At 35.5% G+C, this 26,670-nt stretch overlaps 1 protein-coding gene across 1 annotated transcript in view; it reads left to right on the forward strand.

Moving 5' to 3' along the window:
- The first annotated feature begins 12,063 nt into the window (after positions 1-12,063).
- Positions 12,064-26,670, forward strand: part of LOC126752386 (zinc transporter 2) — a 158,403-nt gene continuing 143,796 nt past the window's right edge. Inside the window, exon 1 of the mRNA XM_050463130.1 lies at positions 12,064-12,956. Coding sequence (XP_050319087.1) covers positions 12,925-12,956 — 32 coding nt within the window. The 5' untranslated portion in view covers positions 12,064-12,924. The remainder of the gene's footprint in view (positions 12,957-26,670) is intronic.

The following is a 26,670-nucleotide window of genomic DNA, read 5'->3' on the forward strand; positions in this document are numbered from 1 at the left end:
TGCCTGTGTAACTGTGAATGATATTGGTTGGCTGAGTGCCTGTGTGCGCGCTGTGCGAGCGCACGAGCGAGTAAGCAAACGACGAGTGAAATTGCCGAACATAATGAGGCAAGCACGACGGCACGACAATTGCCGATGCACAGTGGGCGGTGTATGCCACAAGCTTGATTTTTCTATCGTCGTGGGGGAGGTCATGGTATAGCTTTTACAGTTCTCTATGTTGCTACTTCAAGTAGTTTGTGATTACGATCTAGAGCGTCTGTTTTGAGACCTGTTAATGGTTGGTTAGGATTTGAAGTTTAGAGAGATATATTTTGAATCAACTAGGATGGTTAGTGATACCTGTAAACTCAAGACAATTCAGTTCCATTAACGGTTAATTTAAAAACATGATGGATTACACTTTTTGGCTAGGTGGTACTAAGGACATCGCTTTGCCAGAATACTTTGAGTTTAGTTTATGAAAATAATGTACCTACACAGGCTGAAGAGCTTGACTAATGACATGAGGATACTTGTCTAAAGGGAAAACTATGCTACTTTACTTCAAGAGATTCAGTGTGTTCAAATCTGAATCTGATTGACTTCCAATGCTTCAAATCTAGAAAACACGGGAACATGTGTATGTTCGAAAATAATCGTGGATAATAATATTTTTTTAATTTTTTTGATACAAATTTCTCACTGATCTTTCCCAAGACTTCGCGCACGTTGAAAATCTGGTCGATAGTAGATTTTTCTGGTCTAAACCCACACTGATAAGGTTCAAGACCTTATAGGTTGTATTAAGGAGGCTTATCAAATGGTAATTGGCGCAGATTTTGGAGTCTCCCTTTTTGTAGATTGGGCGATTGGCAACTATATCGTCGCATGCTTACATTCAGTCATATCTTGCGAAGCAGCTGATGCATGCACCTTGTCAGTTCTTTGCCGCCGTATTTAAATAGCTCAGCCGGTAATCCATCGGCCCCGCCGCTTTGTTGTCCTTCAGGCGACTAATTTCTATTCGAGGCTTATCATAGTCCGTCCGTTCAGAAGGTTGGAGAAGTGTTCCCTCCATAACTTCAGTATGCTCTGAACATTAGCCAGTAGATCATCACTTTTGGTCCTACAAGAGTAAGTAAAGGCTGAGTAGATCCTTGTGACATTTACTATGGCGGCGATATGAGAAGCACAAATTCTGTGTGGGATTTGTGGTGGGAGAAAAACTCAGTGGTCGAGTCCTGTTGTGATAGATGGACGATAAGTCTCCAGTGTCATTGACGTACGTACCCTCCGAGCGCCTAACATCGACTCAGTCTATTATCTTGTTGTAGTGAAAATACGCGCCCGCTAAAGCACTTCCGTCAGCAAATGCAAGGAAGATACGACGAAGCTACTATCAAAACCAACAGCAAAACAGTTTTCTACTAGACTTGCACTTCTGCTCTCTGAGAGCACTCATCGGCAACTCGGCATAAGGGAACTGTGGGACGGTATTTTCAGCTCCTTACGTATAGATGCAAGCGAAACTATTGGTTTTCGTAAAGGTCAAAAGAACTGCAGGTACGACGAGGACTGTCGAATCGCAGTGGAGAAAAAAAAAGACTGCCTACATCGCAACGTTATAATCGACCAGTAAGTCCCTCGAAGTGGGAAATAAGACGCATATGCAGACAAGAAAAGAGAGAGGCCGAAATGCAAGAGTATGAAGAGTTGGACAAGATGGCCGATAGGGGTAATGCTCGAAAATTCTACGAAAACATGCGGTGATTAACAGAGGATTTCGAGACCGGAGCATACTCTTATAGGATCCAAAAGAAAAACTTAACTTTTAGATAATCAGGTGAAAAGGGATATACATACATAGATATATATCGAGAGAACAAGGCATAACCGAAAATTTAAACAAAAGTATTCAAAACGGGTTGTGAAAGACGGAATGAAAGAAAAATGTTGGGATAAGATAATAAAATATATATAAATGTAAAGAGATGAGAAGTAAAATGAACAATTAAAAAAATAAAGAAATATAAATTAAGTAATGATGAACATAAAAATGTTTTGATTATGAAAGAAATCAGGAAGCACGATAAACCCGGTTGCACTATGGGGAGTCTGAAACTTAATGCCTCTGCTTAATTATGTAGTAAGCTACTGAACTTTTGCAATAGTTTCCAACATAAACGTTATCTGGTAGATGGGCCGAGTATCAGCCAGTAGAGCCAATTGACATCCAGAGAGACGAATTCGCTCAAGAAGAGAGGAGAGAATCAAAGCCATCAAAAAAGGCCAGCAACGGTGGCAAACTTCATGTAAAGGATAGTGGAACCACAGATTGATTCCGGACTTACATTTGCGGATATATAGACTACATGGGGACCTGGCTCTCCACTTAATCCAAATAATCAGTCGCCAGTTGTGCTTTAGAAGCTTCCTATACAAATACAAGACTCTGAACACACGTACTCTATCACTGCCCTCGATTTTCAAGTATAAGCAAAAGGCTGAAAACCATACTTGTAGTTAGTCTCGGGGTGGAAAATTTAACTTTGACTTATGTGCGAATACTCTGTAAAATGGAAAGCTGTCAGCGAAGTGGCAGCCGTAATTATGATAGGATTGAAATATTTACAACAGTTAAGATGTTAGTCAGTCCGTATAGTCTTAAGTGTATTCTTCTCTCCCATGAAGTAATACTTAGTCCAGTGGTTTCGCGGGAGAGACATGAGATCGGAGTAGGTTAAGTTTAGCAGATTAAAGTCCCGTACTCCAGTTTTCGATGCTTCCTCATACTGTAAAAAATGTGGGCGTGGTTATCAACTAATTTCACCTATTCTCACACTATGTGAGAAGAAGCTATAATGACTTGTTTTTGGCAAATTTGGTCGATAAAGTTTCGGTGGTTAGTAAGATATATATTTTTAGCCTTCTAAAGGTCGGGAAAATACAAAAACTTAAATACTAACTAAAATTAAGAAGTTTTAAGAAAACAAAATTAAAAAAGAACCAGGAAGTTCAATCCAAAATTTCTCTCTTTCAACATCACAAATGTACCACTGTGCGTCTCGTGTGCCGAATAAACGAACCAGCCTAAGTAAGTCAACGAAAATATTTACCAAACCTCAGCGAAAAGCTCAGTTTAACACTTTCCATATATATTTATGTGTGTGTATGTGTATAAGTGTATTGAGCACAAAGGCTACGTAGCCACAACTCGTTGCGCTGCGAGTGAATGAGCTAATGAAACTCGTTACTTTGTTCGACCACAACTCGTCACTTGTCTGCTGCTGCTTTGCTCACTGCTGCGCTGTCCTCATTGCTTTCGCCTTCATTGCCTACTACTTCCGCATGCCAATTCATCACACATTTCCTATGTTCGCACGCGCATTCGCATTTTCCACGTTGTGTTGTTGTGTTCGCTTTGCCACGCTGTTTTGATGAATTCGGCCAGAGGAATGAATGGCAGAGCGTGGCAAATGTCAACGGCGAAAAGAGTATGCAAAGCATGGCAAAAAGCAAAGTGTGCAAAATAAAGTGCATGAGGGAAAGCTACAAACACACACTCATACATATATATAGCGCTCACACATACACATACATACATGCTCAGCGGCTTTGTAACGCCTCGCTTGGCCGTTTCGGCATTCGCGTGTTTTTTTACACATAAATCAGTAATGTTCACTTGTTTTATGTGTATGTGTTGTTGTTGTTGTTTATAAAAATGTATATGTGCGCATGTACAGTGAAAGTAATTCACATATGTATGTGTTTGATGGGCATATTTTCATTCTTGCATGCACTGGCACCTTGCTCCGTTGGCACAGTCGGTTTTGGCGCCGCAAAGTATGCAAACAATAGCCAAGAAAACAAAACGTAATAAAATTTTTTATTGTGCGCTTTGTTTTTGTATTGTGCATGCATGACTAGCGCTTGGCAGCCAGCATGTAGTGCTCACACATACATACTCTCGCCTTTTCTCTCGCACAAACACACACACTCATACATAACAACAAGCCGCGAATGCATGTCAGCTGCTGGTGCTGAAGAAAGTGTTTCTATTCCATTGAAATGTATGTATGTGTGTGTTTTATACACATATATGTGTTTGTGTCTGTATATGCATGTATGTATGTATGTGTGTCGATATCTACTTACACTTGTATAAAGTGAAATGGGATAATTCGCACGTGTGGTTTATAGCTGCTCATTTCTATGGAAACACTAAGCATTAGGGTGTTGTCATCTCTTACCATCTCGCAGTATGTGTGTGTTGTTGTTTCGTTGTTTTGGCAGTGGCTATTAATTTATGTACTAAATTATTTGCAAACCAGTTGGCACATAAGTGTTTGGTTGACATGCTCGCGTAAATCTATTTTTATTATATTATTATCCGCCATTTTGCTTTATGTAACAAACAACCGAGAATTTGTTGCAATAGCAGTTCAATGTGTTTTTTGGTTGTTGCTTATGATTGGCAATTATGCTTAAGGTCATTAAGAAGATGATTAGTCACAAATACTCATTGATTAAGGATTATTGAAATGGCCAGAACTCTATGTAATATTTCTATATACCAGTATATATGTATATGTAGATATTTTTCATTTAAACGAAAATTCTGTTTAATAAAATTAACAAAGATAGTTTTTCTTTCATGAAGTATTATGATTTAAAATATTTAACTAAAAATACATAGTAAAGCAGGATCCATTTCGAGGTTCCCTACTTTTCTACAGAATAAAACACATTCAGTTTATTATCATTCAAAAGAACATTCTTTGGCATTTAGTTTTTGAAGCTTATCTACAAATGTTGACCACGGCTATGTATCAGATGGCCCATTCGTTGAGTCCCATTTTCGAAGACTGGTCCGAGAATTTGGACTGGTAACTGGCGAATGACACGCGTGATGTTTTGCTTTAAGATCTGAATCGTCATAGACTTTAGACATATCCCCACAGGAAAAATTCTAACGGTGAAATATCACATGATCTTGGTGACCAATCGACCGGCTAAAAATGTGAAACTATCAGCTCACCGAAGTGTTTTCTCAATAAGTCCATTGATCGATACGATGTGTGGGAAGTGGCACCGCCTTATTGAAACCAATTGCCGCCGAGATAACGAGCTTCAATTTCAAGCAACAAATAGTCGGTATATCATGGCGCAATGATGGTTGCTATTGATGGTTACGTTTTCACCGGCATCATTTTGGAATCGCTCTTGAATCGCTTTAGGTTGCTCTTCGTCCCAAATGCAACAATTATGCTTGTTTACATGCCCATTGAGCCAGAAATGGGCCTCATCGCTGAAAACGTCCGATATTCTTGGAACTTTTAAAGAGCCCATAGAGCGATGCGATATCGCTTGGGAAGTTCCAGTGGCTTTTGTTCTTGTACAAGCTGTATTTTTTACGCTTTTAATATAAAATCTCTACAACTCCGACAACTCTTAGTTTTTGCACCACGATAATGCACCGTCGCATACTGCAATGATTGTTCTTGATTTTTTCGCCAAATTTTCAATCAACATCGTTTCACCGTATTCTTCTGATTTGGTTCCGTGTGAATTCTGGCTATTCAGCAAACTCAAACGGCCGCTCCGGGGAAACCGGAGTCAAGTGAAGTGACAAAAATAATATAGACCTTGGTCTCAACTTTAAATGCCGATTCAGATTTGGTTGGCTTTTTCCTCATTTTTTTATATAAAATTATAGTTTATTTATTAATTATGTACTTTATAAAAATTTTAACTTTGAGTTTACATCGCAGATAATATTTTCAATTGTGGCAAAAATGCACCCGGTACTTGCAAATAAAACCCTAAATATTTAATTATTCATCAATATTTGTTTTGTCGCTTTCCCCACTAGATGTAATACACTTCTGCCAACGATTTCTAGTTTTCGAAACACTTTAAAAAAGGACTTTTCAGACGGCTTTCAGCTCCTTCAGCGAATTTTGTTTTATCTCTTCGCTCGGCTGAAAATGGGTTCTCTTCCGATGATTGTTGACTTTGTTACATATCAAATTCATAAATTCATGCCTCATCGGCATTTTTAATGCTCTCCATGAATGTAGGATCGGAATTCGCACGACCGAGCATGTCTAAAGAGACCTGTTTACGGTACTATTTATTTCCTGAATAGGGTATATTAAGTTTGCCACGAAGTTTGTAACACCCAGAAGGAAGCGTCGGAGACCCTATAAAGTACATATATAAATGATCAGTATGTTGAGCTGAGTCGATTTAGCCATGTCCGTCTGTCTGTCCGTTTGTCCGTATGTCTGTATATATACGAACTAGTCCCGCAGTTTTTAAGATATCGTTTCGAAATTTTACAAACGTCATTTTCTCTTCAAGAAGCTGCTCGTTTGTCGGAACTGCCGATATCGGACCACTATAACATATAGCTGCCACATAAACTGAACGATCGGAAAAAAGGTCTTGTATGGAAAACTTTTGCATTTGACAATGTATCTTCACAAAAGTTGGTTTATGTTATTTTCTAAAGTAACAATGTAATCTCCGAAGAAATTGTTGAGATCGGTTAACTATAGCATATAGCTGCCATATAAACTGAATGATCGGAATCAATCGCTTGCATGGGAAGCTTCCTCATTTGACGATATATTTTCATGAAATTTGGTATCAGTTATTGTTCATAGAATTAATGTAATATCGGTGGAAATTGTTCAGATCCGATTACTATAGCATATAGCTTCCATACAAACTGAACACATAGTTATTAAAAGAAATGCACCTGTGAAGGGTATATTAGCTTCGGTGCAGCCGAACTTCAGCTTCATCGGACGAGTCGAGCAAGAACGCGTTTCATACGCAAAATATCCACCAAATTCATTCAAACGGACTCACGAGGGATGTCGAGCTCTCTTATCATCTCTTTAATACTTTCTTGACGATTTTCAAGTACCATATCCTTCACCGTTTTAAAGAATTCTTTATGCGATATTTGAACATGGTACATTGTAAATCGCAATGCACGGGGAATTTAATTAGAATTTCTGGGAGCTTTTTTTGTCACAATATATATTTATTAAAATTAAAGTTTATTTAAATATTATATTATTAAAAATTTAAATTAATTTTTGTTAAAAAATTATTAAAATATTCAATTATGTTGAATACGTTTTTAAAAATTTCTCCTTTGTTTAAATATACCATATTCCTTTTTGAGTTTTACCAACAATTTCCATAATGACTGGCAACATCTAGATTGCGCAAAGTAATAAAATATAGCGCAATAAAAATCTATATTTTATAGCAAAGTCAGTATCAGAAACAACAGACAGAAACTACAACGTTTCTCCGTTTTGAGAAATTAAATTTTGAAAAGATATGTAAATGTATAACTCTTTAGCAAATAAAAATTTTGAAAAAAGCAACAAAATACTTTTAAATTATAAATATTAAAATATCATAAACTTCAGTTAAAATTCATTTTATGCTACATTCTTTTCTGTGCCAAAACAACAGCGTGGTTCGCTTATGTACTATTATTCAGAGTATATGATAAAGATAAGGACAGAAATTCAAAACTTTTATTTGTTATTTAAAGCTTGTTAAAAGCTTCTCTGTGCCAATGCAACCACCTTTTTTTCACTGTGCTAAAAGTTATCAGAAAATATCCAACAGAGTTTTTAGTACTCATGCGAAAGCTCTTCGTGCTTTTCAAAGTTCATCACTTGGGTAACAGCCGATTATTAAATAGTGCAAGTGGCATACATTTAAGTATGATTTGAAATGGTATTGGAAAAAACATTTGATTTAATTAAAAATTACGTTAATTATATTTTTAATCCATTTTAATTGATTTTACTTTACTCATTTTAAATTTTGTTTTTATTATATTTTAATACAGATTTATTTTAGATAAATATTGTATTGTATTCCATATTTTGCATTTTATCTTTGTTATATACCATATATACATTAGGGTGTTTTTAACTTTATCCAGTTCTTTTAGGACACATGAAAAACTAATTTTTTTCCTTAAGTACTGAGAACTTGTATGTATCACCTAAAACTATGCGAATAGATATGTAGAGGGCTATATTGTATATACATCCATATATAAATGATGATGATGAGAAAAGTTGAAATCCGGGTGACTGTCTGTCTGTCCGTCCACCCGTGCAAGCTGTAATTTGAGTAAAAATTGAGATATATTGAATAAACTTATTATGCTGGTTCCTTAACACAAAAAAATTACGAGTTCGTATATGAGCGTAATCGGACCACTGCCACTCCCACAAATCGCCAACAATCGAACCGAAGCACTAAATTAGAATATAAAACTGTAATTTGGTACAGAGGATCGCAGTAGAAAGGGACATTTGTAGGCAAAAAATTTTGAAAAAGGTGGCGTGGCCCCGCCCTTTAATAAATTTAATGTACATATCTACTAAATTACTAAAGCTGTTTAGTGCAAATATTATTGTAATACTGCTACCGAAAATGGATAAAATCGGAAGATGACCCAGCTCGCTTCCAATATAACGGTAATGTTAAAAACTACTAAAAGCGCAATAAATCAATAAGTAATTACGCACGAGGCATTAATTTTTACTGTCAAGATGGTGTGAGAAGGCTTTATGGGAGCCGATGGGCATGGCACCGCCCACTTTTTGGCGAAATCACATACCTCGGGACCCGACCAACCGATTTCGACTAAACTTAGTATGGGTAATTTTTTCATATTCTTATGTAACAGTGTGAAAATAAGCGAAATCAGACTACAACCACGACTACTTAACATATAAAACAGGTTTAAACTCTATTTGATTCTTTCACTTTCCAGTACACAAATAAGGAAACCATTGATATAACAGGCTAAAATTTTGTGCTAATAATTCCTTTAAAATGTGCCACTTTTTCAAATCCAAACAAAACTGTTCAAGCCCCTTGGTACCGAAAATGTGGACCACAGTATCTATAGTTGACTTTTGAGCGAAAATATCAGGGCATGTTTGAAATACAGAATTGAAATTTAGACCGAAACCTTTCCTGACAATAGTATTTCTGTGTATCAAAAATCGAGTCAAAACTTCCCTGAGTCCACATACTCGTATACCTAATAAAAAGATTTTCGAACTTCCTGGTGACTTTATACTTTATACATAATTAATATTAGCATTTTCGAACATCCCTGACTTTATTCTATATAATTGACTTGACCTGACTTTATCTATATACCTTAAAGTATTTCCCTGACTTTGGTTTTTGTAAGTTGCAAGAGTATAAAATGTTCGGTTGCACTCGAACTTAGCCCTTCCTTACTTGTTTTTTATTTTATTTTGCCTCGTTGAATTAAATTTTTTTGATTTATCATATTTTACCTAATTTTATATTTTTTATTTTGTGTTTATTCGAGATTTTTAGTTTTTACTAAAAATACTATTTGATTAGTTTTTTTAATTTTATTATTATATAAAATGTATACTTTACATTTTTTACGTTGATTTAATTTATGTGTTTGTTTTATTAAAATTTTTTATTTAATTGTAATTTATTTAATATTATATTCTTCAATCCTCCTATAGTGACTCCTTGTAAAAAGGGTACTATCTATTAGAAAATAAAAAAAAAACATAAAATAAACTTAAACTATTATTATAGCTCATAAACATTGTAAGAATATAAAAAATACTAATTTATTATAACAGTTAAAATTTATACAGTTATAAAAGACACGTGATAAATTATATTTTAAATATGCATACATACATACATATGAATATATCATACTATATGATTTTATGGAATGCGGAGGCACGTTTTGTGCCTAATGAAAATGCCAAGGCTTTCGAAAGACTCGCTCCAGTACTTTATCTTTACAAATATTTATATACTAGACATATTTACATGCAGTATTTGCCAGCACCACTCATTATTGTCCAACAAGAACATACCTGTTTATCTACAAAAGTTATTTACTTTAATTAGATTTAGAAGTGCGCAAGTAGAAAAAATTGGTTTCGTGTGGAGCAGTGTTGAAGAGCATGTATGTACTATATATGCATACAACCAGCTAAATAAATAATCATATCAAATTTTAGAGCTTTGTGTATTTGATATGAACATTTTCTCGAGATCTGTCTTTGAGATTAGTGTTATGTGAATAATTCTTCTGAAGATATTGTAGCTGTTTTTCCTCAAAGTATGACTAACGAAAAACATATTTCATTATGCGATAGAATATAAGCTTTGAAAGAGATGTTCTAAAAGTAGAAGTTCTACAAGTTTTAATACTTTCTAGTTTTAGAAAAAACATTGAGCAAATGTACAAGTATATTTAAAAAAAATCGATTAGAGCTTTTCTAAAATTCTTTGAGCTTCTCTGCCATAAGTATGAACCTTGCTTAAAGGGTTGTAACCTTTTGTGAATGAAAAAAAAATATATTTATTTTGCAAATATTATAGTAGATGATAAAAATATCTCCAAAACAGGCCGTACCGAAGACCGAACGGTGCAATGGTGGCCATTTGGTTCCTCAGTTTTTGAGATATCAAACTGAAATTTTGTACACGTCCTCTTCTCTCAAAAACGTTGCTTATATCTAGGAACCGTCGATATCGGATCCCTATAACATATAGCTGCCATACAAACTGACCGACCAAAATCAAATGCTTGTTTGGAAAACTTTCTTATTTGGTGAGATATCTTTACCAAATTTGACATAAATTATTTTCTGAAGCAGCTCTACAGTCCTTAAATAAATTTTTGAGATCGGACTAATATAACATATAGCTGCCATACAAACTGACCGGTCAAAATCAAATCCTTGTTTGGAAAACTTTTTTGTTTGATAAGATATCTTCTCAAAATTTCTCATGGATTGTTGCCCAGGTCAATGCTACAATATTTGTTAAAATTGAAATTGTTTGTACCACTGTAATAATAGATTGTCAAAAAAGTCTTGCGGTATTTTCGCTAGTCGCGCAACGATGGTTTCAACGTTTTCTGTCGTCGAAAATTGCGATAAAATCGCTGAATTGGTCGAAAGAGACCGGCATAGTAGCAGCCGTAGCATCAAGAGATGGGCATGAGTCATCAAAAATTCATTTCAAAATCAATAAAAAAAAAAAATTCAATAAAAATACCGCAAGACTTTTTTGACAACCCATTATATAGCTGCCATGCAAATTGACCGATCAAAATCCGCTTGAAGCTCTTTTTTAACCCTTTCATGCTATAAGAAAAGCAGCTGTGAAGGGTATTCATGCTTTTTCTTGATTCAATAATAATTGTTTAATTTTAATAGCAACAACTGCAGTTTTTTCTGTGCCTCTTATTGAGGTTATGCACGAATGTGAGCATCGGCATATTACTCATCTCAATATCGCAATTGTCTTTATATGTATATAATTACACATATAAATTCTATTTACAACAACAACAAATTCTAAAACGAATATACAAATTATGTTTACAACAACTACAAATCACTAAAACTCCATTCATTACTAAACATGCATACATTTACCGCTTTTTGCACTCCACCCTCGCCGCAGCGCTTCTCTGAAATTCCTTATCTGCCATACAATAGTTTTCTTTAAAATCTCTATTTTTCCACTCTTAACTGTTTTACATGCTATAAAACTAAACGTCACTGTTTTTAATTTTTTGTTGTTGCTGCTTTTGTGGTATTTTTTGTGCTTCTTGTTTTGCTGAGTTTGCACATCTCACCACACAATGAAGTGACTGTAGCACGTCCGCATACATGCTTACCTACATTAAATAAATAATAATAAATATGTAGCAATACAAATGTAGTTTTGTATATAAACGCATCTATATATACATATGTATATATACCTACAATTGTACATATAGTATATGCTTGTGATTTGTCTTATCACTTTAACGCCTTTCACTCAGCACCACAACTTGGCTGCTTTGCACGCCGCTCACAGACCCTTCGCTCGCTTGCTCACCTCCTTCGTCATTTCAACACTGTTTGCTAACAACTTGTTGCTATTGTTGTTGCTTTGACTTTTCATAAAAGTGATCAACATCATTCTTTATAGGTCTTGTAGTTGCTGATAATTCTGTATTTGCATATGCATTTGTGCTGTTGCTCTTCCTTCTTGATCACATCTCTTCGGCTTAACACTCGGCTTGCGCCTCTTACCCGTTATTTATCCATTCAAAAGTCATTAACATCAAAATCAAGGCATTCAGTTTCTCAACAACGTTGGAAATAGTCACTTTGCTGTGTCCATTCCAAAGAAGCTTCAATAGAAAAACACGTGTAAATCGAATTGTGGTTCGAAAAGAAAAATTTTAGTTGTGAAATATTTGTGAAAAATGTGTGTGAGTGTTGGAATTGAAGTTTGTACTTAATTTATGATAAATTTGAAATCCCAAAAAAAACCAAAAACTTTCAAAATATATATTAAAAAAGTCAAAAGTCATTAAAAAACTTTCAAAAAAATAAAAAAATTGTAAAAAATTGAAAAGTCATTAAAAATTTTCAAAAAAAAGTAAAAAAATTCAAAATATACATAAACTATCAAAAAAGTTTTCAAAACTTCTTTTTCATTTAATTTCGTAACAAATTCGTATGTCAAGTGCTAAGTTGAAAGTGTGTTTGTTGTAAAAAAATATAATATGTACATATATAAATACAGTTACATCTCTAAAGTGTATTAATGCCAAGATTATTGACCTCTGCTGTATAAAAAATAAGTGTTCTAAGTGCTTTCGGTATTCTCTCAAAAATTATGTATTAAAATAGAAATTAATTAAAAACAAAAATTAAATAATCCAAAACGTTTATTATTGCTTGCTGCTTAGAAAATTTGCGATTTTCACATCGTCTTATTTGTCTAATTGCAAATAAAAACTAAAAACGAATTTAAAAAAGTAACTTTTTGCTCATTTTCAAAAGAAAATTCCATAATAAGTGCTAAAGCAGAATGTCGAAGAAGGAAGATACACCGTTTGTCATGTAAGTGAATGGGAAAGAGAATTTATAAGTATTGTATGTTAAGGTTGCCATTAAATTAAAAAAATACGTAATTAAGGTATTATACCCACATGTACAATTTTTTATATACATACATACATATGTATAACAAAAGTCCACATATTAAAAAAATATTTCCCGAAAATTTAAAAATGATGCAGAAAATAGTCTCGAAGATATATATGTAGATGTATTTGTTAGAATTTTCGAACTTCGTCTAAACGGCTAAACAATTTTAATTGCACTTTTCTCGAGTCACTGCTTTTAGAGTCGGTGCAGAAAATTTCTCCGAAACGACTTGACCGATCGGCTTGTCATTTTAAAACTTCTTAACAAGTATTTGCCAAGTAAATAAGATATTCGACAATAACTTCGAGTTTTTTAGCCAATCTGAAATGTACATTTTTTTCACGAAAACCCAGTTTTTTTCGGAAGCCGTCATTTTGTCTAAAATCCAATTATTAACTAGTCTTTTACTCATTACTGGTATTTTTATTTGGAATTAATTTGCGATAATTCTAAGTAAGCAAACTGTCCAGACCGGAGGTCTTCTTAGAAATCGGTTATGTGATTAAGCAATCGAAAATTGTTCGAAATGAATCAATGCTTAGTAAAATACATTAAATTCTGGACATGAATCTATTTATTAAATATATTGTCTCTTCAAGAAAAGTCATCCTTTCTGACTTGTAAGTGGATATTATATATTAATATTTTAGAATTTTATTATAAAAATAATTGCAAAACACTCCAATAATAAATTTTGAGCGCTATTTTAAAATCAAATTTATTTTCTTACATTTTTTTAATAACAGTCAAAATTCCTGTAATATATTTAATATATTTTTAGTTCAAATGGACTTAAAGCTGCTTTAATGCTATTATTTTTTCCAACCAGATTCCAATGAATAAAATAAGTAAACAAAATACTTTAGATAGTAGAATATTTTAGATAAAAAGAATAAATAACAAAAATGATCGATAAAGTCGCCAAAACATAAGTCTAATTAGAATTTTAAGTTTAAACACATTTTTTTCAAGAAAATCCTTCGAACTATATATTCAGCTCTCAATTATCACAAAAGTCAAAGAGAAAGCATTGATATCGATAAAAATTGAAGACTTATAACAATATAAAAATTATATTAGTAAAATTATGAATCAAAAATATGATTAATTTAAAAAAATTATTAATCGATAAAATTGAATTAAAACATTAATAAAGACTAGGCAGAAATATTAGAAAATTAAATGGAAAAAGCAGTTTAAATACAAACTAGAAAAAATTGATTAAAATACCGATAAATAATAGGTAAAATACTTTTAGAGTATTGAACGTAGAATACAGTAAATATTAAAGTATTTATAAAACCGATAAATATCGGTAAAAGTGAATAAAAACATCAAAAAATATTGGGTTAGAAACATTAGAATATCGAATGAAAGTAATGATTAATATACAAACATGAAAAAACTAGTAATAACTTCGATAAAAATCGATAAAAAAGGATTAAAATATCGATAAATATTGAATAAAATGCTTTCAGAATAATAAATGGACATATTAACATTAAAAAATACAAATATTTATAAAATCGATAAAAGTGGTATGAAATAATTTTGATAAAAATCGCTAAAATAGGACTAAAATGTCGGAAAATATTGAATATAAATATTTTAAATATATATATATATATATATATATATTTTATATATAAAATATCTTGATAAAATCGATAAAAATCTATAATCTATGATTAAAAAATAGGTAAATATTAGGTAAAATATTTTTAAAATATTGAGTGTGGAATACAATAAGTATAAAAATATTTATAAAATCGATTAAAGTGAATAAAAACATTACTAAATACTGATAAAAAATATTGAAATATTGAATTAAAATTATGTTTGATATATAAAAGCAAGGAAAAATTAGTGATAATTTCGACAAATATTGCATAAAATACTTTTTTAATATTGCTCAAAATCTATCTTATAAAAAGATAAAAAAAAAATTATAAAATCGTTAAAAATCGAACAAATTAATTTGCATATCAATAAAAATGTGGTAAAAAAAATGTAGAATACTGAATAAGAAAGAAGACTGATATAAGATTGACATAAAAAAATCTTTATTAAATTGCTAAAAGTGATCTAAAATATAAAGAAGTACTTGATATAACGGTTAGAACGTTGAATAAAAAATGTGATTAATATAAAAAAATAGTTTTAAAATCGATATATCGATAAATATTTCTTTCAAAAAAAATCTTGAAATATTACTTCCAATGAAACGCAATACTCGTGTTAATAAATTTTAACTCAATATTTCTTCTTAATTGGCGTAGAAACCGCTTAAGCGATTATAGCCGATAACTCAATATTTACCATTGAAAAATATTATTCAATATAATATTGCAAAGCATACTTTAATATTAAAAAAAAAGTAATGCTTGCAGAAATAAGGCCAGATAAGCTTTATGTAATATAAAAAGTAATAAATGAAATGTTGCCGCTATTTTTCAAAGAGTTTAGATTTCACAAATATAAAATAAGTAAATAATCGTATTTTCTCGCTGGAAACAGATCATAAACCGAGCACAGAGATTTGCAACTGTTGTCATTCTTTTTCTTTTGCTTCATTCTGCTTTTCAAAACGCGTATATAAGATTAAGAAGGTCTAGTGTAAAATCATTTACTCATCTTTTGATAATTCCAACTTAGTATTTACTGACAAACGTATTAAAAGTTATAGGGTGTACCATTAAAGCACCTCAACCCAATAATAAAATATTAAAGGTTAGGTTTTCGTCGGAAAATTGTTAAAGTTAAAACATTTCAACTAGAAGTTTAGAGAAAAGAACTCTAAAAACACTGGTTAAGTCTAAAAATTAATCTCAGCATTTCCTCTCAACTTACAACACACTTAGTGAGCTTTCCAGCCCTGCTACAGTGACACACCCGATTTAATTCCACCATTCTACATTTATTATACATTATCGTCATTTCATCATCTATCTTAATATGCGATAAGGCAATGTAATTAATGTTGACCGTCGCTAACGTTTTATTTGATAAGAAATAATCTGATGATAGTTTATAATAATTACTGTTTAATTAGCTTATTTTAAGGTAATAAGTTGCATTTGTAAGACGTATAAATTTGAGCTAGCAAATGCCAAGCTTTACATTTTTTCTTACGAAAATTTATTGTGGAAGAATGCTAAACGATTTTTTGAAGGATTTTCTTTAATATTTCACTTGTGCACTCAAAAATTTGTACTGCCTTTAACTCACCCTGAAGGTTTGCTTTCTGTAAGAGGTTTTGAGCTTTATGAATCAACTGCTATCGGAATAGTTGAAACTGAATACGTTTTTTTTTTTCACTGTTCCCACGAAAGTCGGAGCTACGTAACTCCCGTTCCGGAACGGATCCAGATGTTTTATCCGGTCAAGGACTGTCAACTCGGCAGAATTCTGCTGCTACAACAACAACAAAGGTTTATTTATCTTTGGATTCATTGAAACCCCACGAAAATCCATATACAGGGTTTGTCCGGAAAGTAATAGCACTGGCATCCAATTAAATTCTGTGTTAAACTCGGTAAATCTGCGACAGAGACGTTTGACATGATCAAGCAGGCTTATCCAGCAGTGGTGTGTTTCGGTGGCACCAGGCCTTTTTGGAGTGCCGGAAGAGATCGCTGAAAATGAAAAATCTAATGAAAACGATGCTAATTGTCTTTTTTGACATCAAAGGCATCGTCCACCAAGAATTTGTTCCTCCTGGACAAACCGTCAACGCCAAGCTTTACGTGGAAGTCCTCAACCGAAGTCCGGCAAGACATCGCAGCCGATTGGAAGTTGCACCACGACAACGCCCCGGCTCACACCGCCTTTCTTGTGAACAGCTACCTAACCAAGGCCGGCATCCCAATGCTTCCGCAGCCGCCCTACAGCCCAGATGTGGCCCCTCGGACTTTTTTGTTTCCTTGCCTGAAAAGGCCGATAAAAGGCAAGCATTTTGAGACGACAGAGGGGATCCAAGCAGCATGCACCTCGGCTCTCAAGGTTATTCCGGAGAATGCCTTCCGTGATGCCTTGAATGATTCGAAATCGCGCTGGCTGGTTTTTAAAGAATTGTAACGATTGGTTCAATAAATTTTTTTAAAACGACTAAGTCGTATTACTTTCCGGACGTTTATATTAAAGACCAAGGGCTTCCTACTATTTAAAACAAGGAAAAACGATATATAGGGTATATAACCTTATTCGTGCGTTTTTTATTTTTCAAAATCGCATCAGCCTACAACATTATTATTTACAGTATTGCCGACCTGAAAATATAATATTTTCCCATCTTCTGACAATTTCTTGATTTCGTCCCAAAAGAACTGCGTCGATTTGCTCTTTGCTCTTAAGAATCAACCCAATTTTTGATATTCTAATTTGACGTGCTCCATATTCCAGTGAGGGCATTCTGCAAACCGCGAGGTAATGTCATCCACATTCTCCAATTTAGTCACGGAAATAGGGTAATCTTTTTTCAATTTTTGTTTTGTTTTTGTTCATCATGGCTGGCTTCAATTTTGAAGAAATATGGAAAAATGTTTCACTGTGCTCATAAAGCCAAGTGACTTTTTGAGAACAACGTCTCAATAATGGCTTCTAGATTATTATCACTCCACGTGGTACAGTTTTGCTTATTAACGTGCCGATTCAAACAAAAGCGAGTTTCATCATCGCTGAACAAAATATTTTTGTGAAAAAGTGGCCATGTCGTTTTGGGCCCATTCATCGAACATGCGTCGGCTTCAATTCTTGCATGAGTTGGATTTTGTAAGCCCGCAAACCAAGATCCTTTCACAAACTCTTCCATGAAGAGGATGAGCACAGCTTAAATTATAGTGCGCGATCATTCGGACCTTCTTCGATACTCTGGGGATTATTTCCTAAAGTAAATGTGGAGCGAAACCATTCCGTGGTTGCTCGAATCACAGACTCGCATTACAAACAACTAGTCGAATAAGCACCCGTTATGCTTCGGCAGTAACTTCAGATATTATAAGCTTAAGTCGGGTAGCATTATATCGTAAGGTACAGATGGGGACTTTGTGAGCCTCTACTCAAGCAAAAATCATACAAGCCGTCCATGATAGAGATGTACAAAAAACCGCAGTTTCTTTTAGGCCAACCAGACCTCGGCTGGGCTCCGATAGAAGAGTTAACGTTTGCGGTCAAGTAGGGACCACTACGTTTCCTACATTCCTTTTTGTACAATCTCCCTATGCCTGTTGGCTATCAAAGGTCTGTGCGTAAGGTTACTCAAACCTAAAACCATCCGCCTCAAGCAGTCATAATCGAACACGCAATCAAAGAGAGCAGCCCCAATCGAAAGGATAAGATATCCGAAGCAAAAATAACAACAAAAACTAACATAGGAAGCTAAACAGCGGTTGATTTTAAATGCAGGGAACCACTCATAACGCAGATCGGTTACAATATTAGCCATACTCAAGAGCAAGGGGCGAGCAAATAGTAGCTGTTGCAGTCATCGTTGATTGCATTAAGTGGCAGGCATGGACGTTTTGATTACGTAAACGATTTGTATGATGCATTGGGTATGTGTGCGGCACGATTGTTTAGCAAACTTGCCACACGATGACCCGCCGACATTACCGCACCGCAAAACTGTCAGCGCTGAATTACCGGCAATAATTCACTGATTATCGAGAGGGAGCACACTTATAAGTGCAAGAAGGGTAGAGAAGAGATCAAAGGGAAAGCAAGCAAGCTGAGGCTGTGCTTTGCAAAACGATTGCAGTATAAAAAAACGGTGTTGAAGTTGCGGCATAATAGCGAGTAACGGGAAATGCTGAGTAGAAAAATACTGTCACATCATGCATGCCAGCTCAATAAGGCGACGCTCAAGGGAAGTGAGTGAGTGAGTGGACACGGTGGTGGTGTATGATTGTTGATTATTGCCTGATGACTTTATCGCGGTGAACCAGTGACGTGGGAAAGTCGCGCTCACTGCGCCTTCCGCTGCTTGTGGGCTGTCTGTACTGTGAGCTGTCGCCAACAAACTGCTTAGGACGCTGGCAGCAATGTTTGCAAACATCGCTGTTGTTGCTGTTGTTTGCAAATTGTTGCAACAAACTTGAGTGCGCGAAATTGCTACGGGTGACATTGATGCCGTGACGGTCCAGCTCTTTAGCGCGCTAATGCTGACGTGGCTGAAGGTGTTAATGCAGTTGTTACTTTGTTGACGTGGCTGGCGGACAAGGCTTTTCCGCCAACAGTTGCTGGACTCACTTGCTATGTGGTGTGAATAATAGGCTGTGCTGCACAAACTGTTGTGATGGCCTTCAGCTGCAGCAGTCGCGGTGTAAAAAATGGAGGGCTCCATTAGTCTTAAAAATCTTATAAAAAGGACGAGCTTCAGCTGCAGAGAATTTAGATAACCTACGTCAAATTCATCGGCGTCAGTGAAATGCGGTAGGGTTGATTATTTCTCACTTTTGATTCTCTCCCCTGATTACAGTCAGAGACCTGTGCATACTCCGGGCGCATAAGATCGTAAAAGAACAGGAAGGACAGTAAAGCAGTGGACGAAGGTAGATTATTTTTCAGTTTGGCAGAACTGGAAGAGGATACCCGTTCTGATCAAACTACCGTTTAATGTAAATGTCGGATTGGCTGCTCATATCTGGTTTCTGAGCTGAAAGTTGATATACCGTCCACATAAAACTGCCGTTTCCTGTAAATATCGAGTGGGTCTCCCATGTCTCCTATCTGAACTGGAAGTGGAAATGAGATGTCCAACTAAACTCTGAATCACTACGAATAAGCTCGAGTTTATGTGTCGTGGAGAGATTGGCTTATAAGAAAACTAAATCTGAACTTTGTTGCAATATATAACACACTAGAGTTCTCGAGAACCAGGTATATAGAAATTTTGGAGTAAACATTGAACAAGGAACTTTGAACCCGGCAAACCACGTAGGTTTTCGAGCTTTTTTGCAATATAGAATATACTCGAGCACTCGAGAATAGGGATGCTATAATTTTAAAATATAAACTTGACAAAGACTTGTGTTCCATCGACGGACTGTAGTTTTTGCGGAAGCATTCATTGAAAAGATCAGAATCTGAGTCTCGGAAAAAGAGTCCTGTCAGTTGGATGAGACATACGGAAAGTATTCGACGTAGTACCCGGAATTTACTACTTGGCAATTGGCGGCGCCAAACATCGAAAAAAAGAACGACTAGCGCGCTGTTCTAAACTTGGCTATAACCATGTGAGTCGTGCCAATAAAAAAGAAGATTAATGAAAAAACTGGACAAGGACCCTGTAATCCATCGAACCACGGATGGTTTTACAGAATTCAGAAGCTTGAGTCCTGTCAGTTGGATGAGATATAACCACAATAAGCAGTTTTTAAATATAGAGATATGGAAGTACTCAAAATTGAAGGAATAACATTTAATAAGTATGTTAATATGTATGTGAAGATACGTTAGGAAAGATACAATTTGCATTCTTTTCTTCAACGCAAAGTTTTCCGATTTCACAATTAATCTGTGAAGTTTGTGGAGTGTTGTCTACACTCTTAATCTCCCTCTTCCTTTTCGACTCTTCAGATATGAACAGCTTAAACGGAAGGCATATTGCCCCCGGTTCATTCTACAGCTGTTAATAATGTCCATATTAGCTGCTTGTCCATTCACACACGCTTTTCACAGTTTCTTCCGACACTTTTATTGCTTGCTGGCCGCAGAAGTAACCACAGTTGCTTTACCTTCTGTAATTACCTGGATCTCAGCATTACCATGAGAGTCTTTATCTACCTACACAAACCTCGACGTGTGAAAATTATAAATATATTATATTAAAATTAAATTGCAAACAAAAAACCTCTACTTATGGCCCTTAAATGCCATATGGTTCCCGCGCCACCCGCATTCGGTTGAATATTGTAATCGCTGTGGGTTGTGAACTTGCGGGACAGCAGCTGTTGCATGCACGGGGCAATTGACAGGCGTCGCCACACGCTGATTTAATACCGTTCGGCTGCGCGTTGCAAATCCGTTTGCGGTCGGATTATGCCAATCAGTGTGGCTTAAAAAGTCGCTCGCTTGCCCTGTCTGTCGGCTCATGGGCCATAAGTGAGTTCGTAGTGAAAGCGTTGGAGAAACGGAAACGAGTACAGGAGCTTGAGTATGTGCATACAAAGCGAGATATTTGCGAAAAGCACAAGAGATAATAGAGAATAGTATGAGAAAATATATATTTTGCTAATAATATACTTGTAAAAGATGAGTGGAACCGAAAGAATAGAATCTTCTTATTATTGTCTCCTCAATGAAGTTGTTTTCTTGAAGGATTGAATTCAAGTTAATAAAGGCAGACTTGTACTTTCTTACACTGATACCCTATGACAAAGGAAAACGTCTGGTATTTCTTGAAAGCTTTGATCGAAGATATATACATACATCGATATATATTATATAGCTGAGATTGTACTTGTACGGCTATTTAAATTTAAGCAGGAAATGCAGTGCTTCGATGAGCTTTCGAGCTAATCACATTACCAGTTTGGACACAACCTACTTAATCTAGGGAAAATTCTTCTAAACGAACAACATACTATTACATTTGTTGCAATAATGACATAAATACCTAAAGACAAGTTTATGAGGTCGAAGACCTTATTTGTAAACTACTGATGACCTACGGATATATGTATGTAGGTTAGGTTTAGTTAAGATGTTGATCTTAACAGGACAGCTTAGAACCTAAACCTTCTATATAATAGCTCATATGACGTTTAGAAATTGATAAATCTCTTTGAGGTTATCAAAAATTTGTTGAGGGGGCCAATGTCAATTTCGGCAATGTTTTAGGGTTCGCCTAAGGTAAGACTGCTGAGATGTTTCATTCTCAGTCTTGAAAATGGTTGAAAATGAATACGAAAGTGCCTAGATGTTTCCAACAACCCAGCCTCATAATCGGCAGGAATGCCGATTTGAAAATGTCCAGTAAGAATTCGTTCTAAGGAGGAAATTTACTAAGGATAAGTAGTTCAGAATATCTCCTGCATTCTACTCTAGGCCAAAATGATCTTCGCACAATATCAAGTCGTTGATCAGCGTTTGCTAAGCGCATGCGAGGTCCGTTGTCCAGTGCTAGAACCCAAAATGCCAATGGAGATCCAACTCGCTTCCGTCCCAATTTGAATAGGGCAACGGTGCCCACTTTGGCTAGTTTCGGCTGTCGACGTCCGATATATAGATGTGTGGAGGGAAAAGTTTAAGGGAAGGGGTAATGGAACTCGATTATGATACAATAGAAGGCTTGCGGTTTAGTGGATTTCCTCATTAACGTTGTCTCCCAAATTTTGGAGTTTTGAAACTTCTTTGTATTTTTGGAACGCTGAATTATTCGTAAAAGTTTAATAAGTAAAAGGTGATCCGTTTCGAAGTTCCCTACTTTCTTAAAGATCATTCGAAAGAACATGGTTTGACATTTATTGCTTGAAGATTATCTCTTGCAAATGTTGTCCGCGGCCACGTCTCAGATGGTTCAATAATTGAGTTCAATTTTCGATAACTCATACGAGCACTTAGACTGGTAACTGGCGAAAGCTACGCGTGATGTTTTGCTTCAAGGCCTGAATCGAAGCGGTATTGTCCGCATAGACTTTAGACTTTACATGTCCGAGGCGAAAAAAAGGCTAACGGTGTGATATCACACGAACTTGGTGGCCAATCGATCGGCCTAAAATGTGAAATTATCTGTCCAAAGTGTTCTCCCAATAAATACATGATGCGATGTGTGTAAAGTGGCGCCATCTTGTTGAAACCAAATGTCGCCGAGATCCCGAACTTCAATTCTAGGCATCAAGTAGTTGGTTATCATGGCGCGAGACGTGACGGTTACGTTCTCACCAACATCATTTATGAGGAAACATGGACCGATGATTCCACCGGTTCTGCGAATGGCACCAATTAGACTTCACTCGGTCTGCGTACTGGACGCGGTCTATTTGGTCCAATATTATCCAATAATGAAAGGGCTTTAAGATGGGTGATGGTGTTGCGAATAGTACACTCAGTAGGCCGATTAGTTGACCATAAGTTGAGCGAAACACATTCTTTACAGAACGTGATTTTTTGTAATAAAAAGGAACGATTTGTAAACGTTATTCAGGCGAAAGTCTTTGCATGATGAAATGTCAAACAATACTGAAAAAAATAACATGGCAACTTGACTCATGTGTGATCTGTCCAAAGAAGCCATTGAAAAAAGTACCTTTACTTGAATGAGTCGTTAAAAGAAGGCTTGGAGTCTAGTGGCTTTCCTTAGTGTTTTTTTTTTATCAAATTTGAGGGTTTGAAAACTCCTTTGTATGTTGGAAACGCCGAGTTATTCGTTAAAACGTAATAAGTATATAATAGCTGCGGCGATTTTTAGAAAATATAAATCGAATACATTCATAAAGCTAACAACAATCAACACTCCCTTCTCGATAATTTTAATGGTCCGTATGATTACTTAAACACTTACACAGCTGTCCTCACACAAAGTGTAACAATTAAAAAAATAAACCTTTACTAAAGATTTTTCAAAATAATTTAATCCGCTTTAAACAGCAACAAAAAGCGAAATAACTGATAAAAGCGAAGTGATGAAAAATGAATAATTAAACAACAATAACAAAAGTACTTGTGAAAAATTCTGAGGGATTGCGCAAATCATTGACCGGAAAGTGGCGAAAATTCTAAAATAAAAACAACAAATAAGCTAATTTTGGGGGGAGAGAAAAAGTTACTCGGAGCGGACGTGAGAGAGTGGAAGGGAGAGGCTGGGAGAAAAGATTTTAGCAGCAGCTCGTTGAGCAGCTTAGCGAGCATACTGTTCCGTTGTTGTTGCTCTGCACTGTTTCTTCGCATTCATTGTTATAACTGTTGATATTTTTGAATTTTAAGTTTTTATTATTTTATTATTGTTGTTTTAAGAGCTTATCACAAAATGCTAAAGGGAGGGTCATTGCATTTTAATTATTATTTTAGCGTGAATTTTTGCTATTTTTAGTTGGCGAGCAACGTTGGATGATTGTATTGTTGTTGCAGTTATTGTTAATGGTTTCTGTTGTTATTCTAGTATGGCTTCAGTGAAGAGTGACGTTATATTTTCGTGTGTTTTTTATACCCTGAACAGGGCTAATTAAGTTTGTTATGAAGTTTGTAACAGCCATATCTTTTTGTATGTTTGTATATCTGCCTGAAATTTTGCACATGTCCTTTTCTCGTCAGTAAGTTACACTTTTGTCGAAAAAAATGTTATCGAACCACTATAGCATATAGCTGCCATACAAGCTGACCGATCAAAATTAAACTCTTGTATGGAAAGCCTTTTTATTTGACGAGATATCTTTACGAAATTTGGCAGTTATTATTTTTTCTAGTAACAGTACAATTCCTGAAAAAAATATTCAGATCGGTTCACTCTAGCATACAGCTGCCGTACAAACTGATCGATAAAAATCAAGTTCTTGTATGAAAAACTTTTTTATTTTACGAGATACCTCCACGAAAATTGGCAAAAATTATCGCCTAAAACAACGATATAAATTATGAAGAAATTGTTAAGATCGGTTTACTATAGCATATAGCTGCCATACAAACTCACCGAACAAAATCAAGTTCTTGTAGTAAAAACTTTTTTTATTTGACGAGGTATCTTCACGAAATTCGGCACAAGCTATTGTCCAATACAACGATACTATCTTCGAAAGTTTTCTTCAGATCGAACCATTACAGCATATAGCTGTCATACAAAGTACGATAAAAATGTAGATAAAGATAGTTTTATACCGGTTCATGTTATAAAAAATACACCTGTGAAGGGTATTATAACTTCGGTGCAGCTGAAGTTAACGTTTTTTGTTGTTCTGCTCTCATTTTTGTTGCTTACAGTCTACGCTGTTGAACTTGTTATCGCTTCAAAAGCCCTCACTGGTCCGCGCGCTGCCATCTTCGCGTCGCAAACTTCGAGTTGTTGTTAGTTGTTGTTGATTAATGCAAAGTTTAAATTAGTTTTTCGCCTTTTCGAGTGCGAAAATGCAAAAAGTTTTAGCGATTTTGAGTTTTAGCTGGCATTTTTTGTATCACTGCCACTTAAGCGCGCGCACATGTGTATGTGCCGCGTTGATGTGCATCGGTGTATATACGCACACCACTACAAAAACTTAAATAAGAACAACAAGTGCGCTGCTGACTTCGAAATTTTCACTCACCCTAATAAGCGCTATCGCATAACCAGCAAATTGTGGCAAACTGTTGCGCTTGCAGCGCTGGCAATCGCATTAAAGCGCACTGGCTGAGCGCTGAGTTGCAACAAAACGCAGGCAACTACGTTGCGCGACATTATAAGATCGGCGCGAAAAGCTGGCAGCTGACAGCAGACGACTGGCGACAGCCGGCAGCCGGCAGTGAGCGTTGCCACAAAGCAGCAGCTGCGAGCGCGCTGAAGCTGTAACGATACAGCGGCGAACAAAAAAAGAGCAACAACCACAGTAACGTAATAAATGCACTGAGTGGCAGCGCGGTATTGTATGCGACCGCGCCAGTGTCACAAGCGCTGCCACTTACCACTCACATTTCCTCTGTCATGGCTTTCACGCCGTGAAGTATGCTAATTTAAAATGTAGCATGCAACTGTGGCGGCATTGCAATTTTCTTGACAGGATTAAGCGGCGTTCATGCGCTTGGCGGATATACAAGTCTGGAGAGATATATTCTTTATGTGGAGCGTAGGCATTGCGCGATGATAAAGGAGTTGCGCTGTGTCTAAATCAATTTTGAAAGTTTCTTAATTCATTCCTTGAGGAATGAGAAGAGTACGAGCAATAATTTTACTTTATATAAATAGAATTTTTGGCAATTTTGTAATTATTTTTAGTTATTCATGTATCACTTTTTCTAAGATACATTTTCTTTTTCTTCTTTATTGGCTTAGCCACCGCTTACGCGATTATAGCCGAACCTTTTCTTTTTACATTTCCTAAAGCATGACCTGAGATTTCTGAACTCATCAGCTCAAAATTGAGTTATATACTTCAAAAGCGTCCTAGATTTGGTTTACTGGCACAAAATCCTGTAGAGATTGAGGATCTTAAGCAAAGAACCCCACAAGATACTTACTGAGTGAAAATATTGTTTTCAATAGACCAGGCAAGGAGTTCAGTGGCTAGCTTCGGTCCGCTTTCACAAAATATGGTTGGTTCTCTCTTTAAAAACCACAACTTTGGAATGACAATTCGTTGTAGAGTGCCTCAACCACCCAACGGTAGATGTGTGTCCACTTAGGATACTCTTTGTGCCTTCGTGGTTACTTCGGTCTCATCGGTTTACGTATATAATTATCAAAAATTTTACTTATTGTTAAGGGCTTTACCTTCCGAAGTCTCAATGCCGATACATATTGCGCTTAGAAGATGCAGTTCCTCCATGCTAACTAGTCCAGTGATGGTTTTGGAAGTCATAAAATTATAGGTAGGTAGGTAGGACTGCAGTCCTTTTGTATTTCGGGCTCAATTAGCCCTAGCTGTGCCTTTTAGACCTTTTTATTATTTTTGTCACGTTTCACTTTCTCGTTCAAATCATTTTGTGGTTTCAATGAAGCTACCAA

Source organism: Bactrocera neohumeralis, chromosome 3, assembly GCF_024586455.1.
Source record: "Bactrocera neohumeralis isolate Rockhampton chromosome 3, APGP_CSIRO_Bneo_wtdbg2-racon-allhic-juicebox.fasta_v2, whole genome shotgun sequence".
NCBI classification, from domain to species: domain Eukaryota; kingdom Metazoa; phylum Arthropoda; class Insecta; order Diptera; family Tephritidae; genus Bactrocera; species Bactrocera neohumeralis.